General features: G+C 41.2%; 2 protein-coding genes across 3 annotated transcripts; both read right to left on the reverse strand.

Annotated features, from left to right (window-relative positions):
• Positions 1-216: 216 nt before the first annotated feature.
• On the reverse strand, positions 217-22,075 carry LOC142152932 (zona pellucida sperm-binding protein 4-like). Of its 2 annotated transcripts, none has more exons than XM_075210087.1 (13): positions 21,886-22,075; positions 21,195-21,316; positions 20,151-20,244; positions 19,567-19,722; positions 17,797-17,987; positions 16,691-16,788; positions 16,489-16,616; positions 15,744-15,933; positions 15,511-15,661; positions 15,029-15,107; positions 14,847-14,954; positions 666-734; positions 217-383 (listed from the first exon to the last, which is right to left on the reverse strand). In XM_075210087.1, the coding sequence occupies exons 1-13, from the start codon at positions 22,067-22,069 to the stop codon at positions 238-240; spliced, it is 1,716 nt and encodes a 571-aa protein (XP_075066188.1). In that variant the 5' UTR covers positions 22,070-22,075; the 3' UTR covers positions 217-237. The 2 variants fall into 2 exon arrangements, with proteins under 2 accessions (XP_075066188.1, XP_075066187.1); XM_075210086.1 differs by lacking the exons at positions 217-383; positions 666-734 and adding exons at positions 14,103-14,271; positions 14,562-14,630.
• On the reverse strand, positions 1,076-7,394 carry LOC142149596 (zona pellucida sperm-binding protein 4-like). The gene is made up of 8 exons (XM_075204920.1): positions 7,305-7,394; positions 6,727-6,882; positions 4,726-4,916; positions 3,666-3,763; positions 3,465-3,592; positions 1,865-2,054; positions 1,632-1,782; positions 1,076-1,192 (listed from the first exon to the last, which is right to left on the reverse strand). The coding sequence occupies exons 1-8, from the start codon at positions 7,381-7,383 to the stop codon at positions 1,076-1,078; spliced, it is 1,110 nt and encodes a 369-aa protein (XP_075061021.1). The 5' UTR covers positions 7,384-7,394.
• Positions 22,076-26,296: the final 4,221 nt, after the last annotated feature.

A 26,296-nucleotide genomic window follows, 5' to 3' on the forward strand; every position in this document is an offset into this window, starting at 1 on the left:
AGTAAGTTTGTTAGAGTGTGAAGAGCTATTAACTGTTTGCAATGGCTTCTCAATAGTTTAGCCAGACCTGACCAAGAGTAATCCAGCAGATGTGCTCAGCTGGTCCAGGTTGATCTATAAAGTCCCCAATTAAGTGTGTGCTTGTAAATGTATTAAAAAAAAGAAAATAATTAAACAAACCAAAGCACAATTCTCAAATGATCACAGGAACAAGTCTGTTTAAGACCGATATTTTATTCATATTGTTACAGTGTGCATGGTGGGGCTCTGACTCCTGTGCCGCCACCAGACACCCAGTACTACAAAAAGCACTACCAAGATGCCTCCTCCTGCTGCTGCTCCCCTCAACCACATCAGAGTAGAAGAGTTATGGTCAGAGGTACCTGCCAATGGAAAGCAACATAATGAGTGAAGACCCACAAACAGAAGAGCAAGAGGTCTTCTAAAACACAAGTAGACATCAACTCATTCAAGTTCCTCTAAAGTCATGGCAGGGTTTTATCATATGTTTAGCTTGCTTGAGAGACAGGTGAAACCGCACTGAACATAGCTAAAATGACTGTTTGGGTAGACTAATTATTGAAAGACTCCAGGCTTGACAAGGAGTGATGGGTCCATGTAAGGTTTGGACAATCAGCAATATGATAAACCGAATAGCAGGTTACCTTCTTTTCCAGCACCAATCAAACTTGGTTCAGACAGTTCATTCAGCATACCAGGAGCCCAGACATCTCCTGTAGGAACATTTAGATGATCAATGCAACTGTATTCAATACTGAACAAAGCAAAACTCCCTCCTTGTACAGCCACAAGTTTACCAAGGGCCAGATGAAAACAAGAGCAATTGTGTATTCTACTCAGGTTTAGGCAATAGGCCAAGCAAGTGTCTTGACAAGGGTACCCAGTATAGCTTTCCATAACAAATGAGACTTACCTTGAACAGACATTGAATCTGTCCTATATGATGAATTATCACCATCAATGAAGTCAACTGGGCCTCTGCTTACTGTGATCTCCATTGGTTCCTTGGCCGCTCGTTCTGCAAACAGAACATTAATATTAGTGCCTTCTATTACTAAATAGAGTGATCTTTATCACACAAATAGCTCTTACTTTTTCTTTGGCCACATGAGGTTGTGCAGGAGTCAGTAGCAGACGGGATGCACACAGAAGCACTGCAGTAGAAGTAGACCTGTGGAACAGATGGTCATTAAGTAGCCGTTTTGGATAGAATCTATTTACGAGACTGATCTAATCAATTCTCCTGTATCCATAACAGCCAGTTCTTTCAAAATTACAGTTTAAGAACTGGAATAATGCCACCCTCCTTCCCAATCTACATTAGTAGCAGAGGATATTTAAATGTGGCTAAAAAGATGGCTTAGTCAAGCAGAATTAATCTAGTCTTTAATGCATTATGTTGCAAACTGATCACTAGTAATGTAGATTACTGTGTGAACAAATTGTGTATATCAGACTGTCTTACAAAGAAGGTTATCTTGAAGTACAAACACTGTCATTGCTTATGGATTGACCTGGGGGGGGATTTTATTATGCCATTGTCTATTTTGATAGACCCCTAGCCATGCCATGTAATAAACTGAGAAGTATAACTGTAGAAGTTAGTTTACCAGTCCACCAAGACCAGTCTGGGTACTTGGATGCACAAATGTGAAGGTGCTGACAATGAAGCGCTGGTAGTGGGTTGGGAAAGGCATGTTCTGTGAGGGTGCCCCAACTGGGACCAGCTGAGTGAGGTAGTTGTCACCAACAAAAGGGCATCTGAAATGGAAGACATTTAGTCAAGCTCAAAAAGTTTTATTGTCATGCCTAGGAATGGTGCTAGGTTGAATTACAGCCTTACCTATCCACAAGTATGGGCCATTGAACTTGTTGGGTGGGATCTGTAGAGGGAGTAGCCCAGCAGTCATTTAGGATCAGGACCAGGTTTGGGTCTGTTCTTCGTAGGATTCGGACCTCCAAGTAGACTGGATCTCTGAGTACTTTGATCACAGGGTATTCTGTATCCAAGTAGTATGAAGCATACTGCATGTCTGATGAGAACATGGGATATCATGTGAACATTCACAACTTACCCAGTCACTTGTCTTGCAGTCTGCTAGATTTGTCACATTGTGTATATATGACTAGGCTGCATTTATCCAATTATTCCCCAGAGGTGGTGAGGTTGCTGCATTTCCTGCACTCAAACTATTAGTTTGCTTCACAATTTGGCCCCATGCTTCTGCTTCTTACCTGTGACTTGTGCTGCTCTGCAGTCTTCCCCAGTGTTGCAGAAGATGAGTACAGTCTGTGAAGACCCAACAGCTCTGTGTTCTGGAATCTACACTGAAGTGTTGCACATGGTTGTGCCAGGTTAGATCCACTAGAGCTTCTCACAAGGAAGATATCTACATACAAAACCATTTCCAGTTTGGGTTCTGCACAATGCACATCTTATGAGGAAGCCAACTGAAGCAGCGGATTTATTCAGCCAAATATAGCATCTGGTCGTCATTAAACCCTTATTCAAAGCGGACTGCAAGTGTAACATGCAATTGATGAAGTCACATGCAAGTGTGTAGTAGCTGATGCAGCTGCTTGACAGACAAAATACTTTCTGGACATATGTCCAGGGGATGTTATGAATGCAGTTCTTATGAAGCATTATTTAAACATCAATAACTTAAATACAGCTGAGAAACTTCAGATATTGAAAGTATATCTTTAATAGCTTGGCCACAGATTCGAATTTGCTGAGCATTTTGAAGCAAGATTAGAGTCTCATTAAGGGTCTGCAAGTCATCCTCAAACCTCCAGTTACAAGCTGTTTGCTAGTTTGGGTGTTAGTTGCAGGTATAAGTAGCTGATCATGACACAATCTAAATCCATATGCATTTACTTGAACGTGCCCTTACTATACATTGCCCATGTTAGAACACCCCTACCATCCCATTACACCTGAAGAGGTGTGATAGGGAGAATGCCAGAAAGTCACAGGTCTCAATAGATGTAGTTGTGTGTTCACAAGCCATGCAAAAATTAAGTGCAGAGATATGCAACATTACTCAGATCATATACTACTTTTACTTGGTCAAAAGTGTATACAGTTATATCCACCATTTCCAAGCCTTGGTCAGTTACACAAACTGTTACAAAACCACCACACTGAGGAATACACCCCCCCCCCCCCCGATACTGAGGACAAGAAGACTGTTGTAATTCTCTGGCAAAGCTGCATGCCTGGACACATCCACAAGCTGCACAGGTAGGCCCAGTCCTCAGCCTAAATTAATATCAGAACACAGGATGCTGCCAAGTTCACAATGCAAACAGGGAATAGCCAGGTCACTTGCTGTTGTAGACAAGCTCATCTTCCTCATATGAGGAACATACAACCATTAACTCCCCCCCCCCCCCCCCCCCCCCTCCCAGTGTCCTGCACAAGATACACAAGTCATTACCTCGAGCTATTCTCATCTCCAGGAGAAGAGGTCCTGAGGTGGAGACAGGAAGGGGTGGTGGTAGTGTGAGAACCTCCACTTGTAGTGGGACAACACCCGTCTGAGAATAGCTGCAGCGGACAGTCAGCCTAGGATAACAATACTATTAGTTTATTGTTTCAGTGAATAGCAACACCCAATGCACATACCAGTGTGTCTTACCTCAGTGTACTGTCTCTGGTGATTGATGAGCCTTGCCATGTCCTTACATCCTTGGTGGCATAAACTGTATTGTCATACAGTATAGCATTCTCAGATACCTGGCAAAGGAAGATCAGTATTCTGCTTCAGGCATTTGAAGCAGCAGATCATTTGTTTGATACACTTCTACCAAGTTGAGATCCAAAGCATCCGACATGGGACCACAGACAGAGTTCCAAGTTATATTACAGTTCACTAACAAGATTGCTTTTTTTTTTTACAGCCATTCCAATCAATCATGAATAATGCATCACAAAGATTATATTCAGATTTTAATACAACATCCATTTAGCTGCTGCAGGCAACATTGAACAATTTAATGAGGCTGAAAATGAATATGTTCAGTAGTTCCCATATTAACTATTAGTCAACAACTAACTTGTGTCTCTGGAATCAGATTATCCAGTTTTAGTGTCAAAATACTAAGTCCTTTGTGTCCTGCTTTACAAAAGGCCTCATCCAGCCTGAGATCAGATATACAATATATCATTTCCCTACAAGTCACTCGTGCACTGAACTAGTTTAATTCTGTATACATCCCTACAACAAGATTTCAGCACTCAAAAAGCATGATGTAGCTTTTAGGACTGGTGCAAACCTAAGGTAACATGGTGACCTGGTTTAACAGGACAGGATTATGGGATCCCTATCCAGGGAGGCAGTCAACTCAACTTTTGGTATTTTACAAAGTCTGCCACCAACCAGATCCTGACAGACCCAAAGGGGAAACTGCCAGAAACACACTAAGCTGACTTAACTATGAGCTTTTAGCATGCAAGAGGTTGGTTACTCAAAGTAGTCATGCAATATACTCTACTACTCTAGTAGAATCTATGCACCCATTTGTTTCTGGAACATCTTACATTGGATGGAAACTTGTGACTAATTTAAATGGCAGTCTACAAATCAAACTTCAAGACAAGCTGCCTACTTTGTAAACTCCACATCTAGCCTTCAAAAACCATTTGGCAACTCTATGGTGTTTTAATGCTCATGTCCATCAGTTACACTGCAATCTTACCTGACTTGCTCCACCACAAGAAAGAGGAAACTGGAACAGTATGAAAGCTGAAGTCTTAGCTACACTCATCATGGGACATGAAGTGGAGTCCACATTGAGGACACCAGCTGAATCCAAGAGCAAGGACGGTACAGTCAGATCCTTGGAGATAGCGATCAGAACCTGGCCACCATCTGTACATTGGGCAGTCACTGGAGGGGAAATATTTTACAATGAAAACAGGTGTGTTGAAATAAGTTGTTTTATAAGCTAATCCACATTTGTCCAGACCAAGTCTGGGACTTATTCTATTAAGCCACCTTTTGAAATCCTACAGTCCATATCAGATCAGTGGTTTCAGTGACTGCAAACACCAAAATTCAATGCTAATGTGGATGCCATCACTTTGCCTGACTACAAGGCCAATACACCCATGATAGCCCCACAGTGGAGAATGTCAGGCAACTGTGCCAGACCTACATCACTTGAAATGTAGACCTGTCAACTCATATGGCCAAGCCACACCCTATCCTAGATATAATGTAATTTTCTGTGGAAAAGTTATGTAGTAATTCACATTAGGTTTGTCTTGCAAGTGTGGTAATTAGCCACACCTATGAAGCACAAGCAATATTAATGTATATAAATATTGGTGTAGCCATGCCTCCTATGGAAGGGGCCCCCTAAGAAATTGCTGTACTGTGGCTTGAAAATCCTATTGATGACACTGATCATACCGCCCCAATTTGTCAGACCCCCAAAAGGATGTGCTAGGACACCCTTAGGGGGATTGCCCTGATGCACCAGTGGCCATTTGATTTTTGGCACATGGAAGAATTCAACCATACTGCTCCTGTAGTCCTGGAGCCCCATGACTGCATGGTCATGATACAGGCGATGTAATGAGCAGCATTGTCCTGTCTCAAGCGAAAATATCACTGCAGCAATATACAGTGCTGCTTCCTAATATAACTCCTAGAAATGTTTTACATTACAGATAAGTTAGTGCCTCCTAAAGGGTAGGTCTGATCTTCTGACCTGCAGTACCTGGGATTACCCAGTATATAACTTACTACCACAGTATCAGGTGCAGTGATTCACTATAATTACTGTGAGCAGAGAGAACATTTGTAAAGTGACAGAGGGAAGATACCCAGGGTGCACATTCCATCTACAATCAGAAAGACTGGTGGACAGAGCCCAGAGAACCTGAATATTTCATAGTAACCACCATGACTATGATGTAAACCTGCATGAGGCCCAAAGAATTATAGAGAAGCATTTGTCATCAAATTGATGAAATCCCTCGACAGCCCTGTGTATAGCAGCCAACATGTACATAGGTTTTGAAGATGCCAACTTAATCTGGACACTGTAGTGCTCATTTTACAGGAGACAAATAACAGTATCAGCATATACTGGACCTTTACCCCCCCCCCCCCCCCTAAACCACCATGAACACATTTGGCACCCAGAAGAATGGGATGGCCTTTACAGACAGTGTCATCTTTGATGTTTGTCCTGGCCTTCAGCTTCAAAAGAGGTTTCAAGTGCAACAGGCGAAGAATGTTACCCCCACTCATATAGTTCACCAAGTATAAAGTTGCAGTAATGGATTTATTCACGTCAGTGATCTAGCAGTATTTGTGGTGGGGAGTCAGCTAGAAATAAACCAATAGCTGAAGCCTATATGCTATGTAGACTTAGGGCTGTCACTACTCCCCCTCCCTTGTGAGCACAACCATGTCCTTTACTTTGAATGCTCCATAAACCAAACCCCCCCAATGTCAAATTTATATTCTCACACTCAGCCCCTTCTAGTGCTTCAGTCACAAGGATAAGTGAACTGTACATGGAAGAGTATGAAAATACAGATCTCTAGGAGATCTGAGAAAAGCAAAATGTAGCACCAAGTGCTTCTACAACACTGGTTCATTGCCAATATCCCATTGTAGTCACCTGAACCCCTCACAAGAGGTTACCCAGTTTTTGTTCTATGACCACTCATCTGTAATTACTTACATTTGTTTCCATAGTAACAGGGAAGGACGGAGTCACTAGGAGAGTAGCAGCATTCTAGTCGCTCACAGACATCCCTGGACACAGAGGAGTTGGCACAAGGCAAGCGGTCACTACGCTGGATGGCAGCACAGTCACTGGGGCGTGGAGCATCCATAGCTGTGAAAGAAGATCATGCACAATGTAGTCACAGCTGCTGTGTCCTAACTAGTAATGTACAGATGTAAATCCAATACCAGTGCAACAAGCAGTTTGAAGGTTCAGATTCATTTCCTACTTATATTTAAGTGTCAAGTCTCAATCAACAATGAACTATATGTTGGGTAAGGAGGACTGTCCAGTGAAGACAGCTGTCTAATAGTGTATGTGGTAGACATAGGGATACATTTAAGCCTCCTCACATGAACACTGAGGGGGATGGAGGAGGTAGAGGATTGGGAAGGAGAATCACTAGTTACCAATTTAGGTATCTTGGTGATTACAGCAGGTTCTCTTGTTTTTATAAAGTTCCCCCAGTTACATCTATTGACATCAAAGCTTCAGTTTCCTTGTAGATAACCCTTCAACATGCAATGTCTTACCTGGCTTGACCGTGCACTTGAAATCTCGTTTAGAATATTCCACAAGACCATTGGCAATTTGTTCAGCAATCAAAGTCATCACGTAGTCTCCATTCTATGAGAGAAGACAAACTTTTAAAGGGTTTCCTGTATAGCCTGAAATGGGATTATTAGAGGGGAGCAGAGTTATAAAGTCCCCATGACTTCATGAATAGAGTTTGAGGTACAATATTTGAGCACTGCCATTCCGCTCTGGAATTGTAAGCTTACATTTACTGGAGTTCATGAATAAAACTGGGACAATGACCATCAGTTCAGTCTGCTGTGTGGTTGGAGGGGCGGGGTTTGTAGGACAGGGAACATATAAGGGAAAGCTTGCAGCCAAATATGGTACCAGACAAATTTGTCTCTAGTGGTGATCTGTAATTGTCAAGCATTAATTACAGTTCACAGATGTACTGTGGGTTAGTATGCATAGGGTCAACTCTTAGATGCTTTTGCACCTTAGGCAAACTATTCCAACTGAAGTCACAGAATGGGAGGGGCCAGTCATACAGAAATACTAGAATGTGTCAGATAATTTACAGTCCATAGTTACCTAGTACATTATGTAACAAGTACTATAATGTTACTTTATATATAATTATATAATTTTGGTACACCCATTTTCTGGTCAGACCATAGCCTGCAATTGACCAACATCTATGATAGTGAACGATCAACTATAACCAGGCGCGGGCTAGCTAATGTCAGCCCAGGGGGCGCACAGGCGGCCTCATCACACGACACGAGATGCGGCCACCCCCCGGAAGAGAGAGTAACATATGCTGACAAATAAGATTCTGAGCACGCCCGGGGGGCCAATGCCCCCCAGCCCAGCCCACCCCTGACTATAACATAAGCAAGCGGTACAGTGAAAGGAAACAATGACTTGAACTACCCCTTATGTTGTGCAGTTATTTGGGTGTGAGATACTATTACAGGAATTTCCTTTGAACCTGGAAGAATGTAATCCAGGGCAGAACATTAAGATATAACTGTGGCACTGAATGAAAACTAACCATATATTTAGAATGCTATTGGGATGTTTCCACAGACTTGTACAAAATTGCCAAGATTTAGGCTGGACATTACAGTATTGGGATGAACGCTTTGGATCTCAATGGGTTGCTGCAACTTCTATGAGCCCCTCTAACAGAGAAAGTCAAAGCTATGGGTTTTAGCCATGGTTTGTAGTGTGCCTTATCTCCTCTCTTACATAGCATCCATCATAGGCAGCACCAATGATCATTGAGCCATCTGGTTTCTGTCCTACCCAGATACCACAACTAGAGTCATTATGGAGCCAGTGAGACTTTCCTTCATAATCTGGATGGGATAGAACCACAATAAAGTTGAATGTGAATTTCTAAATCATTAATGCAGCTGGGCCATATCCTATAGACAAGTTATATACACAGTACTACAATAGGTCTGTTGGGCATGTTAAATGGTAAAATGAATGTAATACAGAGACTGCATATGGAGGATATGTTTATAGAATAAAGTAGAGTGATCTGAAGGTGCAGACACCAGCTGCATTTCTGCCTAGGGCCAATTAGAGTCTTCATTCTTTGTCTCACAGGAACTAGAGTCTCATTTTGAGTTTCATGTTCTTCATCAGACAACCTACAAGCTGCCTGAAGGTTGAGAAATATTGCCAGCTAGCTCTATGGGCTATTGATTTTGTACAGTGCATCACTATTGCTTAAAAAGAGAATAAATGAAGCTGGTAGACCTAGACCATTATATTTTTAAACACTATATGGCCATTTCAAAATTATAATTATAACTTTTCAACCAAGCAACTTAGAATCGGTATCAATTGACAATAATTAAAAACACAGTTCTCTTTATAGACAAATTCCACTTAAGGTAGGAAATAAAAGACAGAACTACTCACCCAATACAGTGAAGGCAGATATAAACTCTATAGGTACAGAGGAAAGAGAAAACTGCATCTTACTGGACCCACAATGCAAATCAGACACATCTTCTAAAAACCCCTCTGTAACATGTACTGAACACACTAAAGCACAGCTCCACAGCACTGCTACAATCCCAAACCATGCCTTGGACAACCCCATCTTGCCTGCAGCTCCCAATACTGCAACTAACCACAGGCCGGTCATTTATACCAGGATGAGGAGGTGGGTGCTGCAGTGTGATTGGACAGGTGCTATGATTAACCCATGTGTTAGTCATAAGGGCACTCAGGTGGGCAATAAGCACATAACCCATTATTCACCATAACCTATTATATGATTGACTGTCCATTTGGCCATTTAGGAGTTATTTTAGGGAATATTATAAGTAATATATTTTATTTTTCATCTATATTTTTCCTAAAAAACATATGGACAAATGTTATATTAACATCACTAGAATCTTATTTTCGCTTTATATTTGCAGTTTGGTCATCACACACCTTGGAGTACCTTTATATATAAAATTATTATTACCTTTACCTTTTTTACTTTTTGTTTTTAAAGGTTATAGTTTTCATTTTTTTAAGTACATGTTTGATGTCTCCTGGCTGAGCCATCAGTTCTGATCCAGTGAGACTCTCTATATAAAACAATATGTAATCATATTATTTATTCCTCTTTAAATGGTGCATACAATTATTACACAGTAGTGATGTACACATTTCTGCAGTCCTTGATTTACTGTCTAGATGAGACAAGGACCATGATTTTAGTAGCTGGGAAACAGGGAAATAAAATATCTTGTCCAAGGCCACAAGGATGCTCCATTTTTCAGCATTTTGGGCTGAGCAGCAGAGGCTGCAGACCAATGATTCCCAGGCCAACGTGATATTCAAAGTAACTTGCTCCCATCATAGTCTGGAACAAGCAAAACACTTTGCGTAAATTCTGTCTGTTCGCAGATTAAACGCTCATCTTAGCATCTCCTAAAACATGAATTGCTGAGAGTACTTGGTAGCAGGGCTGGATTGACAACAGGCCTGATGGGACTGCAGCCCCAGGCCTCCTCAGTTAAACAGGCCACAGCATACTAGGGGATCAATTTATCAAGCTGCGGGTTTGAAAAAGTGCAGACGTTTCCTATAGCAACCAGATTCTTGTCATTTTGTAGAATGTACTAAATAAATGATAACTAGAATCTGATTGGTTGCTGCAAGCAAAATCTCCACATTTTCAAACTCACAGCTTGATAAATTTATCCTCAAAACTTCGGTTTTATTTATTTATTGCTCAGCAGCCAGAGCCGCGCTCACCGCTGGTGACTGCTTTGATGTGGGACTTCACCGGACAGACCGATGACGTGGCACCTGTGACCGGACACCATAGAGGAGAAAGGCAATCTCTGGCAGGAGCAGGCTCCCTTGTTTTGAGTCATATGACTCCTAACATATGCTCCCTGTACTGGGTGTCCGGCTGTATTCACGTGGTGTGAATAGCCAGGCCTGGCAGGGAAGTGGCTTATTGCGGCGAAGGCATCAGGCGTCCATTCATCATGTTCTTCGGCGCGGTCCTTTCTTCAAGTTCCACTCTGTCGTCGCCCTACAAGAGAAAAAGGGAGCCTCAGCCATCAAATTTGAGTGTTATTTGTTATTTTTTTTAATGTAAAAAAAAATAAAAAATAAGCCGCAGCCCTGTTTTATATGACGGGGCAAAGACAGTCTGAAAAGGGGGCACAGTGATGGAGGGGGCACTGTTTGATGAAGGAGCACAGAGTGAAAAGAGTACACAGTATGGTGAAGGGGGCACCATATGATGAATGGGACACAATGTGACATTTTGCTGGACACTACACTTATTGTTGGCATGTTAGAGGGGACCACTACTACAGCAAGCATATTATTGTGCATTGATTTATTATTGGGAACTGCTGGCGTATATTTTGGGACACTACTACCTCTATGAGTATATTACTGACCACTAAAAACACAGCTGTCATTTTACTGGACACAAACGGTTTACTGTGTACTACTTACTACTACTATTTGTTTTTGATTGACATAAACATTACTACGTATGCTACTGCTTTATATATTAATAGGAATTTCCTCTTTTGCTTTAAATATTAGTTGTATCTCCTACTGCTGGCATGCTCTGCCCTGCTGATGTTGTCTGGTGGTTCACATGATCCCTAGTGAAGATCCTCAGTGCTAGTGACCCACAGTAGTAGTGTGACCCCAGCAAGGCAGCAAACAATTTAAGGACGAAAGAAATCCTTTCCTATACTTAGGCACTTACAGTGTCTGCTATGTACAGACAAACAGTGGTGCTAATGTAGAGTTAGGTGTACATATGTTTTATTTACATAATGTGCATTAATGTGTATGGAGATTAATAAAGTCATTTTGCCGTTACCAATAAACATTGTCCAATGCGATTATTGTGGTTCCAATGCACAAAGATATTTAATTGCAAATTATAGCAGGATTTGCAGCAAGCCATTATGAGGCATAAAAAGCTATAACACAGGAAAGTATAAAAACTGAATACATTACATTTTTTACTAGCGCTTCACTTGGACCCAGGTCCATGTAGTTTTGCAGTCAAGACAGTAGAGAGCAATGGCCCAGGGAAGCTTGCCTATATGCAGCTTCAGTTTACAAAAACACACTGATGATGTCACTATGTACACAGATAACACTTAGAGGTCTTCATTGATCCAGAGTTAACAATGTTCCAGTTGTCTGCTGGTCATAGGTCAGTTCTTTTTATTTTCTCCAAGGGTGGGGGGGCAACTTCCCCAACTGTTTAAATGTTTTCTTGCCGAATAACCAGTTTAAACTGACCCACCAAAGTACTTGAGTATTATCTCATATTGTTTATCACTTCTGACCACTATATGCAATCACTACTCTGTCAACACCGGGTTAATACCAGTGAAATAAGCTTTAAAATGACTAAATTCTACCTTTTAGGTGACCTGAACCATTAATACTTTTACTATAGTTTTTATCTATGTATAAATAATCTCTAATACATTTTACTAATAAATGTATTGGAACCTTAATAATGTGTATTTACAAGTGCAAGTGTAAATGTGTGTTATTAATCCATGCTAAACTATCTGCAGTCAGTGGTGTGTGAAACTGGTGACAGATTGTTTATACCAAATCCCAACAGGATTTCTGTGAAGCAGATTTTAACAAATTTTAAATTTAAAGAGCAAGTATGTTTCCAGTGAACTAATACCTATGTTCAGTTATATGATAAGAGGACTGGCTGTCAATTTAACAATACTTAGAAGGATTCACCTATGTGCACAATAAGGGGAGGAGCAATGAAGTAATAGTGACTTGTGAAGATACTGGGTTTTCTGGCCCAATGCTACCTACTTCAATCTGGCTGGCCAACCATGGAATGCCTTCCTAGGCCAGGGAAGCCTGTAGGAGTTGGTCACCTGGCTGTCCTGAATTGCCAAATCCAAAGCCCATGCATCTCAGCTGCATCTGTAGTCTTGGGTAGAGAACAGCAACTCTAAAACCAGCACTTTCCACGATCAAATCCACCGAATGAACATCGTCCCCCATGGAGTGGCTCTTTATATCTTAGTCAAGTTTCCACGGTGCTGTCCCCCCTGGGCCTCTCCCTGTTATAACATTGGCAGGTCCTGGACTGGGGGTGGGGGGGGGGGGGGGGGTAGTGGCATTCTTGGAGAGAGAAGTGGAGATGAGCTATACTTCCACAGAACCTCTCCTGCCAGTGTATGACCAAACATCTGGGGTAGTCTTGTGATAACAATGGATACTAATTCACTTTCTCCCTCACCAGAATCTTGCAACCTGATCCCTACCTGTATACCTGTAACCCCCTGGCTTCACTTTAAGGACAATGAATAACAACCTCACTGCCACAAGTAAATTTGTAAATTTATTTTTACAATGTACAACAATGTCCCCTTATCCACATGTAAGGGTACACTGCAGTTGTACTCTTAAGCTGGTGAACAAAAGCAAGGCCTATAAGTACTTGCTATAATCCACATTTTGTGAGAAACAAGGGACAGGCTGGTTTAGGTGTTTTCAGACTCGTTTTGTCACATGAATTATGCTGGATTACAAGCCAGATTTATTGAATTTAGAATATTGGTTTATATTGTGCATTTTCTGTTTTATGCATTTTTTTTATTATTTGTTTTATAAATACATATGAATAATCACAAATAGCATAGTATTTTATGGTGGTATCCTCTTGTTTGAAATTGTTGACTGCACTTCTTATATTGTATGTAGTTTGTAATAGATTGTGTATCCACCAACCAAACACCTATTAAACCCATTAAAAATCAGCAATTATTTTTGGTAGTATGAGCCATTATGACATATTTTATTAGGAGGCAGAGGTCTTATTGGTTAGCACCCATTAGGAGAATCTTTTGGACAATACAACTTTTTTATTAATCAGGTCTCATGTAAAGATTATATCAGCAACTTTGTGGCCTCATTTCATACCCCCCTACATATCTAGTTGCAGAATCCACATCCCACAGCAGGTCAAAGCCAATGTATATTCTAGTATTTGTAATTTAATTATTACCTCTTCATAGGCTGCATTCTATGGGACTAATCTATGAGAATTTTGTATGCGACTTTAAGACATTACGTGAGAATGGGAAATTTGGCAGGATAGTGTCAAGAGCCAATGTTTACAATGACTTTTCAATCAGTAGATCTGACAAATGTAATCCAGCAGATCTACTCAGCTGGGCAAAGTTGGTCTGTACAGTCCCCCAATTAAGTGTGCCCTTGTAAATGTATATTAAAAACAAAAAACACAATTCTCAAATCATAGTAACAAGTCTGTTTAAGACCAATATTTTATTCATATTTTTACAGTGTGCATTGTGGGGCTCCGACTCTTGTGCCACCACCAGAAACCCAGTACTACAACAAGCACTATCAAGATGCCTCCTCCTGCCGCTGCTCCCCTCAACCACATCAGAGTAGAAGAGTTATGGTCAGAGGTACCTGAAAATAGGAAGCAACATAATGAGAGAAGACCCACAAACAGAAGAGCAAAAGGTCTAACACATTGACATCAACTCATTCAAGTTTCTCTAATGTCATTGCAGGGTTTTAGCATACATGTTTATCTTGCTTGAGGGACAGGTAAACATCACTGAATACAGCTGAATGGTTGGATGTTTGGGTAAACTAAGGTCCAAATACTCCAAGGTTTGCAAGGAGTGATGTTCCATCAGGAAGGTCCATGTAAAGTCTAGACAATCAGCAATATGAAAAACTGACTAGCAGGTTACCTTCTTCTTCAGTACCAATGAAGCCTGGTTCAGACAGTTCATTCAGCATACCAGGAGCCCAGACGTCTCCTGTAGGAACATTTATAGATAATGGCAATGGTATTCTATACAGAATAAACTGAAATTCCCTCCTTGTACATCCACAATTTTACTAAGGGCCAGATGAAACCCAGAGCAATAGTGGATTCCATTTGCATTTAGGCAAAAGGCCAAGCAAGTGTCTTGACAAGGGTACCCAGTATAGCTTTCCCTGACAAATGGTAGTCATACTTCCATGTGGCTTACCTTGAACAGACATGGAATCCTTCCTATATGATGGAACCTCACTATCAATGAAGTCCACTGGGCCTTTGCTTACTGTGATCTCCTGCACTGGTTCCTTGGCTGCTCGTTCTGCAAATGGAATATTAATATTAGTGCCTTCTACTACTAAATAGAGTGAGCTTTATCACACAAATAGCTCTTACTTTTTCTTTGGCCACATGAGGTTGTGCAGGAGTCAGTAGCAGACGGGATGCACACAGAAGCACTGCAGTAGAAGTAGACCTGTGGAACAGATGGTCATCAAGTAGCTGTTTGGGATAGAATTTTCTGTATCACACTGGCATAATTCCAGTTCTTAAACTGTAATATTAAGGAACAAACCCCCAATCTACATTAGTAGCAGAAGCTATTTGAATGTAGGTAGAAAGATGGCCTAGCAAAGGAGAATCAATCTGGTCTTTAATGTGTTATGTTTGAAACTAACCTGATCACTAGTGATGTAGCTTACTGTATGAACAAGTCATGTATACCAGACTGTCTTACAAAAGCAAGTCGTCTTCAAGGACAACATCTAAATTTGCTTATAGATTAATAGTGGGATTTTATTTTGCCATTGTCTATTTTGATAGCCCCCTAGCCAGTCTATGCAGTATACTGGAAAGTATAACTGTAGAAGTTAGTTTACCAGTCCACCAAGAGCAGTCTGGGTACTCTGATCCACAAATGTGAAGGTGCTGACAATGAAGCGCTGGTAGTGGGTTGGGAAAGGCATGTTCTGTGAGGGTGCACCAACTGGGACCAGCTGAGTGAGGTAGTTGTCACCAACAAAAGGGCATCTGAAATGGAAGACATTTAGTCAAGCTCAAAAAGAATCTTATTCTCATGCATAGGAATGGTGAAATTGAATTCCAGCCTTACCTATCCACGAGTATGGGCCATTGGATTTGTTGGGTGGGATCTGTAGAGGGAGTAGCCCAGCAGTCATTTAGGATCAGGACCAGGTTTGGGTCTGTTCTTCGTAGGATTCGGACCTCCAAGTAGACTGGATCTCTGAGTACTTTGATCACAGGGTACTCTGTATCCAAGTAGTATGAAGCATACTGCATGTCTGCAATGAGAACATGGAATATCATGTGACAAGTCACAACTTAGCCAGTCACTTATCCCATGTAACAAATAAAATCTAGCAGACTGCAGGACAAGTGTGGCCTATTGTCTCATACAATTTTTACTCCCCAGAGCTGCTTAGGTTGCTGCATTTCCTGCACTGAAACCATTCAGGTGCCAAAGAGTCACAGGTCTTAGTAGCTATAGTTGCGCTTGTTCACTGTGGTCACAAGCAGTGGAAAAATTAAATTCAGAGATATGCAACAGATACGTCTTACTCTGACTAGTATACTTTTACTTGGCAGAAACAATTGTGTATACACTTTGGCAGGAAGACCAAGGCTTGGAAATAGTCCAAACTCCATGCCTGGACAGACCCAAAAGTAGGCCCAATCCTCAGCCTATATTAGGCCAAGTCCACAATGCAGAACAGGCAACAGCCAGGTCACTTGCTATTGTAGACAAGCTCATCTTATATGGTTACACAGCTATTAAACCCTCCCCTCCCCACAATTTCTCCAGTGTCCTGCAGCATGGAAGATACAAAAGTCATTACCTCGAGCTATTCTCATCTCCAGGAGAAGAGGTCCTGAGGTGGAGACAGGAAGGGGTGGTGGTAGTGTGAGAACCTCCACTTGTAGCGGGACCACACCAGTCTGAGAATAGCTGCAGCGGACAGTCAGCCTAGATGAACACAATAATATTAGTTTTTGTTTCAGTAAACAGCAAGACCCAATGCACACACCAGTGGGTCTTACCTCAGTGTACTGTCTCTGGTGATTGATGAGCCTTGCCATGTCCTTACATCCTTGGTGGCATAAACTGTATTGTCATACAGTATAGCATTCTCAGATACCTGGCAAAGGAAGATCAGTATTATGCTTCAGGCATTTCAAGCAGCTCATTTGTTTGATGCACTTCTACCAAGTTAAGATCCAAGGCATCTTGACAAGCATCAGACATGGGTCCACAGAGTTACAAGTTAGCCCATTAAGGTGTCTAATATAGGATCACTAAAGTAATGGTGTCATATTACAGTTCACCAACAGGCTTTTTTTTTTTTACAGCCATATCAATCAATATTTGATAGTGCATCAAAAAGATTATATTCTTATTTCAATACAACATCCATTTAGCTGCTGCAGGCAACATTGAACAATTTAATGAAGCTGAAAATGAACATGTTCAGTAGTTCCCATTTTAACTATTACAGTCAGCAACTAACTGCTTGTGTCTCTGGGATCAGATTATCCAGTTTTAGTGTCAAAATACCAAGTCTGTACAAAGTGGACCTTTAGGTTATGCTTTACAAAAGGCCTCACCCAGCCTGAGATCAAATATACAATGTATCATTTCCCTACTAGTCACTCATGCACTAAACTAGTTTCATTCTGGATACATCCCTACAAAACACAAGAAGCATGGTGTAGCTTTTAGGACTTGTTAAACCAGGTCACCATGTTACCTTAGGTTTGCACAAGACAGGATTATGGGATCCCTATCCAGGTATGCAGTCAACTCAACTTTTGGCATTTGCCACCATCTAGATCCTGACAGACCCAAAGGGGAAACTGCCATAAACATGCTAAACTGACTTCACTGTGAGTAACCAACCTCTTGCATGCTAAAAGCACAAAGTAGTCATGCAATATACTCTGCTACTCCGGTAGAATCTATGCACCCAGTTGTCTCTAGAACATCTTACATAGCCATTTAAATCAGTCACAAGTTTCCATCCAGTCCTACAAATCAAACTTCAAGACAAGCTGCCTACTTTGTAAACTCCACATCTAGCCTTCAAAAACCATTTGGCAACTCTATGGTGTTTTAATGCTCATGTCCATCAGTTCCACTGCAATCTTACCTGACTTGCTCCCCCACAAGAAAGAGGAAACTGGAACAGTATGAAAGCTGAAGTCTTAGCAACACTCATCATGGGACATGAAGTGGAGTCCACATTGAGGACACTGGCTGAATCCAAGAGCAAGGACGGTACAGTCAGATCCTTGGAGATAGTGATCAGAACCTGGCCACCATCTGTACACTGGGCAGTCACTGGAGGGGAAATATTTTACAATGAAAACAGGTTTGTTTAAATAAGTCATTTTATAAGCCAATCCAACATCACTTGAAATGTAGACCTGTCAACTCATATGGCCAAGCCACACCCTATTCTAGATATAATGTAATTTATTGTGGAAAAGTTATGTAGTAATTCACATTAGGTTTGTCTTGCAAGTGTGGTAATTAGCCACACCTATGAAGTACAAGCAATATTAATGTATATAAATATTGGTGTAGCCATGGCTCCTATGGAAGGGGCCCCCTAAGAAATTGCTGTACTGTGGCCTGAAAATCCTATTGATGACACTGATCATACCTCCCAATTTGTCAAACCCCCAAAAGAGATGTGCTAGGACACACTTAGGGGGTTTCCATGATGCACCAGTGGCCATTTAATTTTTTGGCACATGGAAGAATTCAACCACACTGCTCCTGTAGTCCTGGAGCCCCATGACTGCATGGTCATGATACAGGCGATGTAATGTGCAGCATTGTCCTGTCTCAAGTGAAAATATCACTGCACCAATATACAGTGCTGCTTCCTAATACAACTCCTAGAAATGTTTTACATTACAGATAAGTTAGTACCTCCTACAGGGTAGGTCTGATCTTCTGACCTGCAGTACCTGGGATTACCCAGTATATAGCTTACCGCCACAGTAACAGGTGCAGTGATTCACTATAAATGTTCACTCTGCTCACAGTAATTGTAAAGTGACTGGGAGGGAAGATACCCAGGGTGCACATTCCATCTACAATCAGAAAGACTTGTGGACAGAGCCAAGAGAACCTGAAAATTTCATAGTAACCACCATGACTATGATGTAAACCTGCATTAGGCCCAAAGATTTATAGAGAAGCATTTGTTACCATTAAATTGATGATATCCCTCTTGGCAGCCCTGTGTATAGCAGCCAACATGTACATAGGTTTTGAAGATGCCGACTCAATCTGGACACTGTAGTGCTCATTTTACTAGAGAGACAAACATTACCAGAATATACTGGACCTTTATACCCCCCCCCCCCCCTCCCCCCCACCTCCCCCCCACCCAAGCCACAGTGAAGCCGTCTTGGATGTTTGCCCTGGCTTTCAGCTTCAAAAGAGGTTTCAAGTGCAACAGGTGGAGAATTACCCCACTGACCATAAAGTTGCAGTAATGGTTCTATTCATGTCAGTGATCTAGCATTTGTGGTAGGGATTACGCTAGAAATAAACCCATAGCTGATGCCCAGATGCTACGTAGACTTAGAGCCGTTACTACTCCCCCTCCCTTGTGAGCACAGCCATGTCCTTTATTTTGAATCTTCATAAAACCAATCCCCCCCCCCCCCCCCATGTCAATTTTAGAGTCTCACTCAGGCCCCTCTAGTGCTTCAGTCACAAGGGTAAGTGAACTGTACATGGAAAGAGTATGAAAACACAGTTCTCTGGGAGATCTGAGAAAAGCAAAGTGTAGCACCAAGTGCTTTTACAACACTGGTTCATTGCCAATATCCCATTGTAGTCACCTGAACCTCTCATAAGAAGTTACCCAGTTTTATTTCTATGACTGGTCATTTGGACTTACATTTGTTTCCATAGTAACAGGGAAGGACGGAGTCACTAGGAGAGTAGCAGCATTCTAGTCTCTCACAGACATCCCTGGACACAGTTGAATTGGCACAAGGCAAGCGGTCACTACGCAGGATGGCAGCACAGTCACTGGGGCGTGGAGCATCCATAGCTGTGAAAGAAAATCCACAATGTAGTCACAACTGCTGTGTCCTAACTAGCAAGAGCCAGATGTAAATCTGGCAACAGTGCAACAAGCAGTTTGAAGGTTCACATTCTTTTCCTACTTATATTTAAGTGTCAAATCTCAGTCTTCAGGCAGTTAATGGGCACCCAAAATATAATTCATTGTTGATTAATGAGGAATGTCCAGTGAAGACAGCTGGCTAATTGTGTATATGGTAGAAATAGGGATACGTTTAAGCCTCCTCACATGAACACTGAGGGGAGATAAGGTAGAGGGTTGGGAAGGAAAATCATTAGCTGCCAGTTTAGGTATGTCAGTGATTACAGCAGGTTCTCTTGTTTTTATAAAGTTCCCTCAGTTACATCAAGGCTTCAGTTTCCTTGTAGTTAACCCTTCAACATGCAATGTCTTACCTGGCTTGACCGTGCACTTGAAATCTTGTTTATAATATTCCACTACACCATTGGAAATTTGTTCAGCAATCAGAGTCATCACGTAGTCTCCATTCTATGAGACAAGACAATGAATTTTAAAGGGTTTCCTGTATAGCCAGACATGGGGTTATTAGAGGGGAGCAGAGTTATAAAAGTCCCCATGACTTCATGAAGAGAGTTCAAGATACAATACTTGAGCACTGCCATTCCGCTCTGGAATTGTAAGCTTACATGTACTGGAGTTCATGTATAGGACTGGGAAAATGAACATCATTTCAGTCTGCTGTGTGGTTGGAGAGGAGGGGCAGGTAGGACAGAGAACATATAAGGGAAAGCTTGCAGCCAAATATGGTACCAGACAAATATTTGTTGTCTCCAGTAGAGATGTATAATTTCCAAATGTTACAGTTCACAAAGTACTGTGGGTTAGTATGCATAGGGTCAACTCAGATGCTTTTGCACCTTAGGCAAACTATTCCAACTGAAGTCACAGAATGGGAGGGGCCACACATTCATACAGTAATACTAGAATGTGTCATATAATTTTCATACTCCTAAGTAAGTGGACTGTAAACTATCTAAGTAACATTCTAGTACTCATTACATAATGTACTGTTTCCTGGTTAGACCATAGTCTGACATTGACCAACATCTATGCTAGCAAACAATCACCTATAACATAACCAAGTGGTACAGTGAAAGGAAACAATGACTTGAGCTACCCCTTATGTGGTGTAGTTTTTTGGGTGTGAGATACCATTATAGGAATTTCTTTTGAATCTGGAAATTCAGGGCAGAACATTGAGATATATAACTGAGGCACTGAATGAAAACTAACCATATATTTAGGATGCTATTGGAATGTTTCTACACACTTGTACCAAATTGCCAATATTTAAGTTGGACATTACAGTATTGGGATGAACGCTTTGGATCTCAATGGGTTGCTGCAACTTCTATGAGCCCCTCTAACAGAGAAAGTCAAAGCTATGGGTTTTAGCCATGGTTTGTAGTGTGCCTTACCTCCTCTCTTACATAGCATCCATCATAGGCAGCACCAATGATCATTGAGCCATCTGGTTTCTGTCCTACCCAGATACCACAACTAGAGTCATTATGGAGCCAGTGAGACTTTCCTTCATAATCTGGAAGGGACAGGACCACAATAAAGTTGAATATGAATTTCTAAATCATTAATGCAGCTGGGCCATATCCTATATACAAGTTATATACACAGTACTACAATAGATCTGTTGGGTATGTTAAATGGTAAAATGAATGTAATACAGAGACTGCATATGGAGAATATGTTTATAGAATAAAGTAGAGTGATCTGAAGGTGCAGGCACCAGCTACATTTCTGCCTAGGGCCAATTCAATCCTCCATTCTTTGTCTCACAGGAACTAGAGTCTCATTTTAAATTTCATGTTCATCAGACAATCTACAAGCTTCCTGCTGCTCTATGGGTTATTCATTTTGTACAGTGCATCACTATTGCTTAAAGGAGAACAATAAATTAAGCTGCAAGACCTAGAGCATTATATTTTTAAACACTTAATATATGGCCCTTGGCCAGTTCATAAGTAAATATATATAGTATATTTTTTTTAACCAAGCAACTTAGAATTCGTATCAGTTGACATTAATTCAAAACAGTTCTTTTTAAAGAGGTAACTTCTTATACATCAGGATATAAAGGACAGAACTACTCACCCAATACAGTGAAGGCAGATATAAACTCTATGGGCACAGAGGGAAGAGAAAACTGCATCTTACTGGACCCACAATGCAAATCAGACACATCTTCCAAAAACCCCTCTGTACCAGGCACTGAACACACTAAAGCACAGCTCCACAGCACTACTACAATCCCTAACCATTGCTTGGACAACCCCATCTTGCCTGCAGCTCCCAATACTGCAACTAACCACAGGCCGGTGATTTATACCAGGATGAGGAGGCGGGTGCTGCAGTGTGATTGGACAGGTGCTATGGTGAACCCATGTGTTAGTCATAAGGGCACTCAGGTGGGCAATAAGCACATAACCCATTATTCACCATAACCTATTATATGACTGTTTGTACATTTGGCCATTTAGGAGTTATTTTATGGAATATTAGATGGAATATAAACCCATATACTTTATTTTTCACTTGTATGTTTCCCAAAAAATCATATAGACAAATGTTATATTACCATCACTAGAACCTCTTCATATTTGCATGTTGTTCATCACACACATTGGAGTACCTTTTATATATATATATATATATATATATATAAATTATTTCCTTTACTTTGTTTATTTTTTAATTGTTAAAGGTTATAGGTTTCATTTTTTAAGTAAATGTTTGATGTCTCCTGGCTGAGCCATCAGTGCTGATCCAGTGAGACTCTCTATATAAAACAAAATGTAATCATGTTATTTATTCCTCATTAATTGGTGCATACAATTATTACCCAGTAGTGATGTACACATTTCTGCAGTCCTTGATTTACTGTCTAGATGAGACAAGGACCATGATTTTAGTAACTGGGAAACAGGGAAATAAAATATCTTGTCCAAGGTCACAAGGATGCTCCATTTTTCAGCATTTTGGGCTGAGCAGCAGAGGCTGCAGACCAATGGTTCCCAGGCCAGCGTGATATTCAAAGTAACTTGCTCCCATCATAGTCTGGAACAAGCAAAACACTTTGCGTAAATTCTGTCTGTTCGCAGATTAAACGTTCATCTTAGCATCTCCTAAAACATAAGTTGCTGAGTGTACTTGGTAGCAGGGCTGGATTGACAATAGGCCTGATGGGACTGCAGCCCCAGGCCTCCTCATTAAACAGGCCCACAGCATACCAGAGGATAAATTTATCAAGCTGGGGGTTTGAAAAAGTGCAGATGTTTCCTATAGCAACCAGATTCTTGTCATTTTGTAGAATGTACGAAATAAATGATAACTAGAATCTGATTGGTTGCTGCAAGCAAAATCTCCACTTTTTTAAACTCATAGCTTGATAAATTTACCCTCAGGACTTTGGTTTTATTTATTTATTGCTCAGCAGCCAGGTGTCACCTCGGGTGACTACTTTGATGTGGGACTTCAATGGACAGACCAATGACGTGGCACCTGTGACTGGACACCAGAGAGGAGAAAGGCAATCTCTGGCAGCAACAGGCTCCCTTGTTTTGAGTCATATGACTCCTAACATATACTCCCTGGACTGGGTGTCTGGCTGCATTCACATGGTGTGAATAGCCAGGCCTGCAAGGAAGTGGTTAATTGCGGCGAGAGCATCGCGCGTCCATTCTTCATGTTCTTCGGCGCGGTCCTTTCTTCAAGTTCCATTGTCTGTCGTCGCCCCACAAGAGAAGAAGGAGCCACTGCAGCCTCAGCCATCGAATTGTGAGTATTATTATTGCTTATTTTTTTAATGTAAAAGAAAAGAAGCCCCAGCGCTGTTTTTTATGACGGGACACAGTCAGTCTGAAAAGGGGGCACAGTGATAGAGGGGGCGCAATGTGATACAGAGCACAGTGATGTAGGGGGCACCGTATTATGACAGAGCACAGTATGATGAAGGGGGCACCATATGATGAATGGGACACAATGTGACATTTTGCTGGACACTACAGTGATTGTTGGCATGTTACTGGGTACCACTACTACAGCAGACATATTATTGTGCATTGGTTTATTATTGGGAACCGCTGGCATATATTTGGGACACTACTACCTCTATGAGTATGTTACTGATCACCAAAAACACAGCTGGCATTTTACTAGGCACTAACCACTGATAGCATATTACTCGGCACTAAAACTATTTACTGTGTACTACTTACTACTACTACTTGTTTTTGATTGACATAAACATTACTACGTATTAGAGATGGGCGGGCTCGGTTCGTGGAGAACCGAACCCGCCCGAACTTTACGACTCGGTACTCTCCCACCCATTCGGATTCGAAATCGAGCCAAAACGTCATTGTGACGTCGTCGGATCTCAGAGCTCGGTTCTCGCGATATTTGAAATGCATAAATACCAGCCTCCACAGCAATCCATCGCCATTTGACAGAGGGAGAGAGCAGGGTTAGGTCGCAGGCAGCATTAGAGCAGGGACAGAGCATTTATTGTATACCTTATTCTTTCAATTATTATTGAAATTCTTATAGCAATTGTTAGAGCAGGAAGAGAGGAGGATAGAGGAGGCATTTTTTGGAATATTTAGCACTACATGTGCTTTGGGGGGTCTCATATTCCCCAGTGTGAAACAATAATTTTCCTGGCTGCAAAAAGTCTTATCTAGCAGCACTATCTATAAAATATTTAGCACTGCAAGTGCTTTGGGGTGTCCCATATTCCCCAGTGTGAAACAATAATTTTTCTGGCTGCAAAAAGTTATCTAGCAGCACTATCTATAGAATATTTAGCACTACAAGTGCTTTGGGGTGTCTCATATTCCCCAGTGTGAAACAATAATTTTTCTGGCTGCAAAAAGTCTTATCTAGCAGCACTATCTATTAAATATTTTGCACTACAAGTGCTTTGGGCTCATTAAAATGGATTCAAAGCAGTCCACATATGAGCAGGATTAGCAAACAGGTGCTGGCACCAGACCTGATGGTAGTCTTCCCGTACGTCATGTGGTAAAGCCTATGTAAAAGTACATAGAAATCAGGGAATAAAACACACCAAAAAAAAATAAGTATAAGTGTAGGGTGCAATCTACCCCCAAATAGGAAAGGGACTTGGGGCATTTCTATATCACGTACAGTCTTGAAAGGCTGCTGTCAGGCTGTTGTCAATTTCACGATAAGGGTAGGGTGTCATACACAGACAGACACCAAACTGCCTTTGTCCATTGCTTTCTATATTCTACAGTCTAGACCGGCTGAATTGTTTTCTATTTTACTACTAGTAGAGAGGGGGTCTCATACAGACTGACACCAAACTGCCTTTGTCCATTTCTTTTTATATTCTACAGTCTAGACCGGCTGAATTGTTTTCTATTTTACTACTAGTGGAGAGGGGGTCTGATACAGACTGACACCAAACTGCCTTTGTCCATTTCTTTTTATATTCTACAGTCTAGACCGGCTGAGTTGTTTTCTATTTTACTACTAGTAGAGAGGGGGTCTCATACAGACTGACACCAAACTGCCTTTGTCCATTTCTTTTTATATTCTACAGTCTAGACCGGCTGAATTGTTTTCTATTTTACTACTAGTGGAGAGGGGGTCTGATACAGACTGACACCAAACTGCCTTTGTCCATTTCTTTTATATTGTTCAGTCTATGCAGGCTGCTTCTTTTCTATTTAACTACAAGTGGAGGGGAGGGGGGCTTGGGGCTGATGCAGACAGAAACCAAACTGCCTTTGTCCATTTCTTTTTATATTTAACTATAAGTGTAGGGTGTAATATACACCCAAGGACGATGGCTGCATTGCCAATAGGCTAAGATGGAGAGGCAGACAATCAGGTTTGTGTGCAGAATTAAGGACGGCCTACCAGGGATTGAACGGTTTTTATCCTAATGGATTAGCTTTAAAATTACCTTACTTATCCAAGAAACAGGTGAAGCACTAAATTAGGTTAATTTAGGCCAAAAAAAATTGATTTTTAAACAAAATTGCAAAACAAAACCAAAACACGCAAGGGTAGTTTTGCCAAAACCCAAAGGTAATCCAGATCCGAAACCAAAACACGGGGGTCAGTGACCATCTCTACTACCTATGCTACTGCTTTATATATGAATAGGAATTTCCTCTTCTGCTATGTATGTTATTAGTTGTACCTCCTACTGCTGGCATGCTCTGCTGTGCTGATGTCTGGTGGTTCACATGATCCCTAGTGAAGATCCTCAGTGCTAATGACCCACAGTAGTAGTGCAATCCCAGTAAGGCAGCAAACAATTTAAGGGTGAAAAAATTCCTTTCCTATGTTTAGGGTTACACTGCCTGCTATGTACAGACAAACAGTGGGGCTAATGTAGCGTTAGGTGTACATACTCGTATGTTTTATTCAAATAATGTGCATTAATTAATGCTGGTGAAATAAGCTTTAAAATGAGACTGAACTCTACCTTTTAAGGGACCTGAACCATTAATACCTTTACTATAGTTTTATC

The sequence above is a fragment of the Mixophyes fleayi genome, chromosome 4 (assembly GCF_038048845.1).
Source record: "Mixophyes fleayi isolate aMixFle1 chromosome 4, aMixFle1.hap1, whole genome shotgun sequence".
NCBI classification, from domain to species: Eukaryota; Metazoa; Chordata; class Amphibia; order Anura; family Limnodynastidae; genus Mixophyes; species Mixophyes fleayi.

Bases quoted from the DNA above. Each gene is read 5' to 3' on its own strand.
- LOC142149596 (XM_075204920.1), bottom strand. From the start codon at position 7,383: ATGACTTTGATTGCTGAACAAATTGCCAATGGTCTTGTGGAATATTCT. The intron at 3,593-3,665 runs GTAAGACACACT...TTGTTATCCTAG, and splicing joins ACCAGAGACAGTACACTGAG to GCTGACTGTCCGCTGCAGCT. The intron at 1,193-1,631 runs GTAAACTAACTT...TCTGTTCCACAG, and splicing joins AGACTGGTCTTGGTGGACTG to GTCTACTTCTACTGCAGTGC.
- LOC142152932 (XM_075210087.1), bottom strand. From the start codon at position 22,069: ATGGGGTTGTCCAAGCAATGGTTAGGGATTGTAGTAGTGCTGTGGAGC. The intron at 16,617-16,690 runs GTAAGACCCACT...GTGTTCATCTAG, and splicing joins ACCAGAGACAGTACACTGAG to GCTGACTGTCCGCTGCAGCT. The intron at 384-665 runs GTAACCTGCTAT...TTCCATTGGCAG, and splicing joins GATTGGTGCTGGAAAAGAAG to GTACCTCTGACCATAACTCT.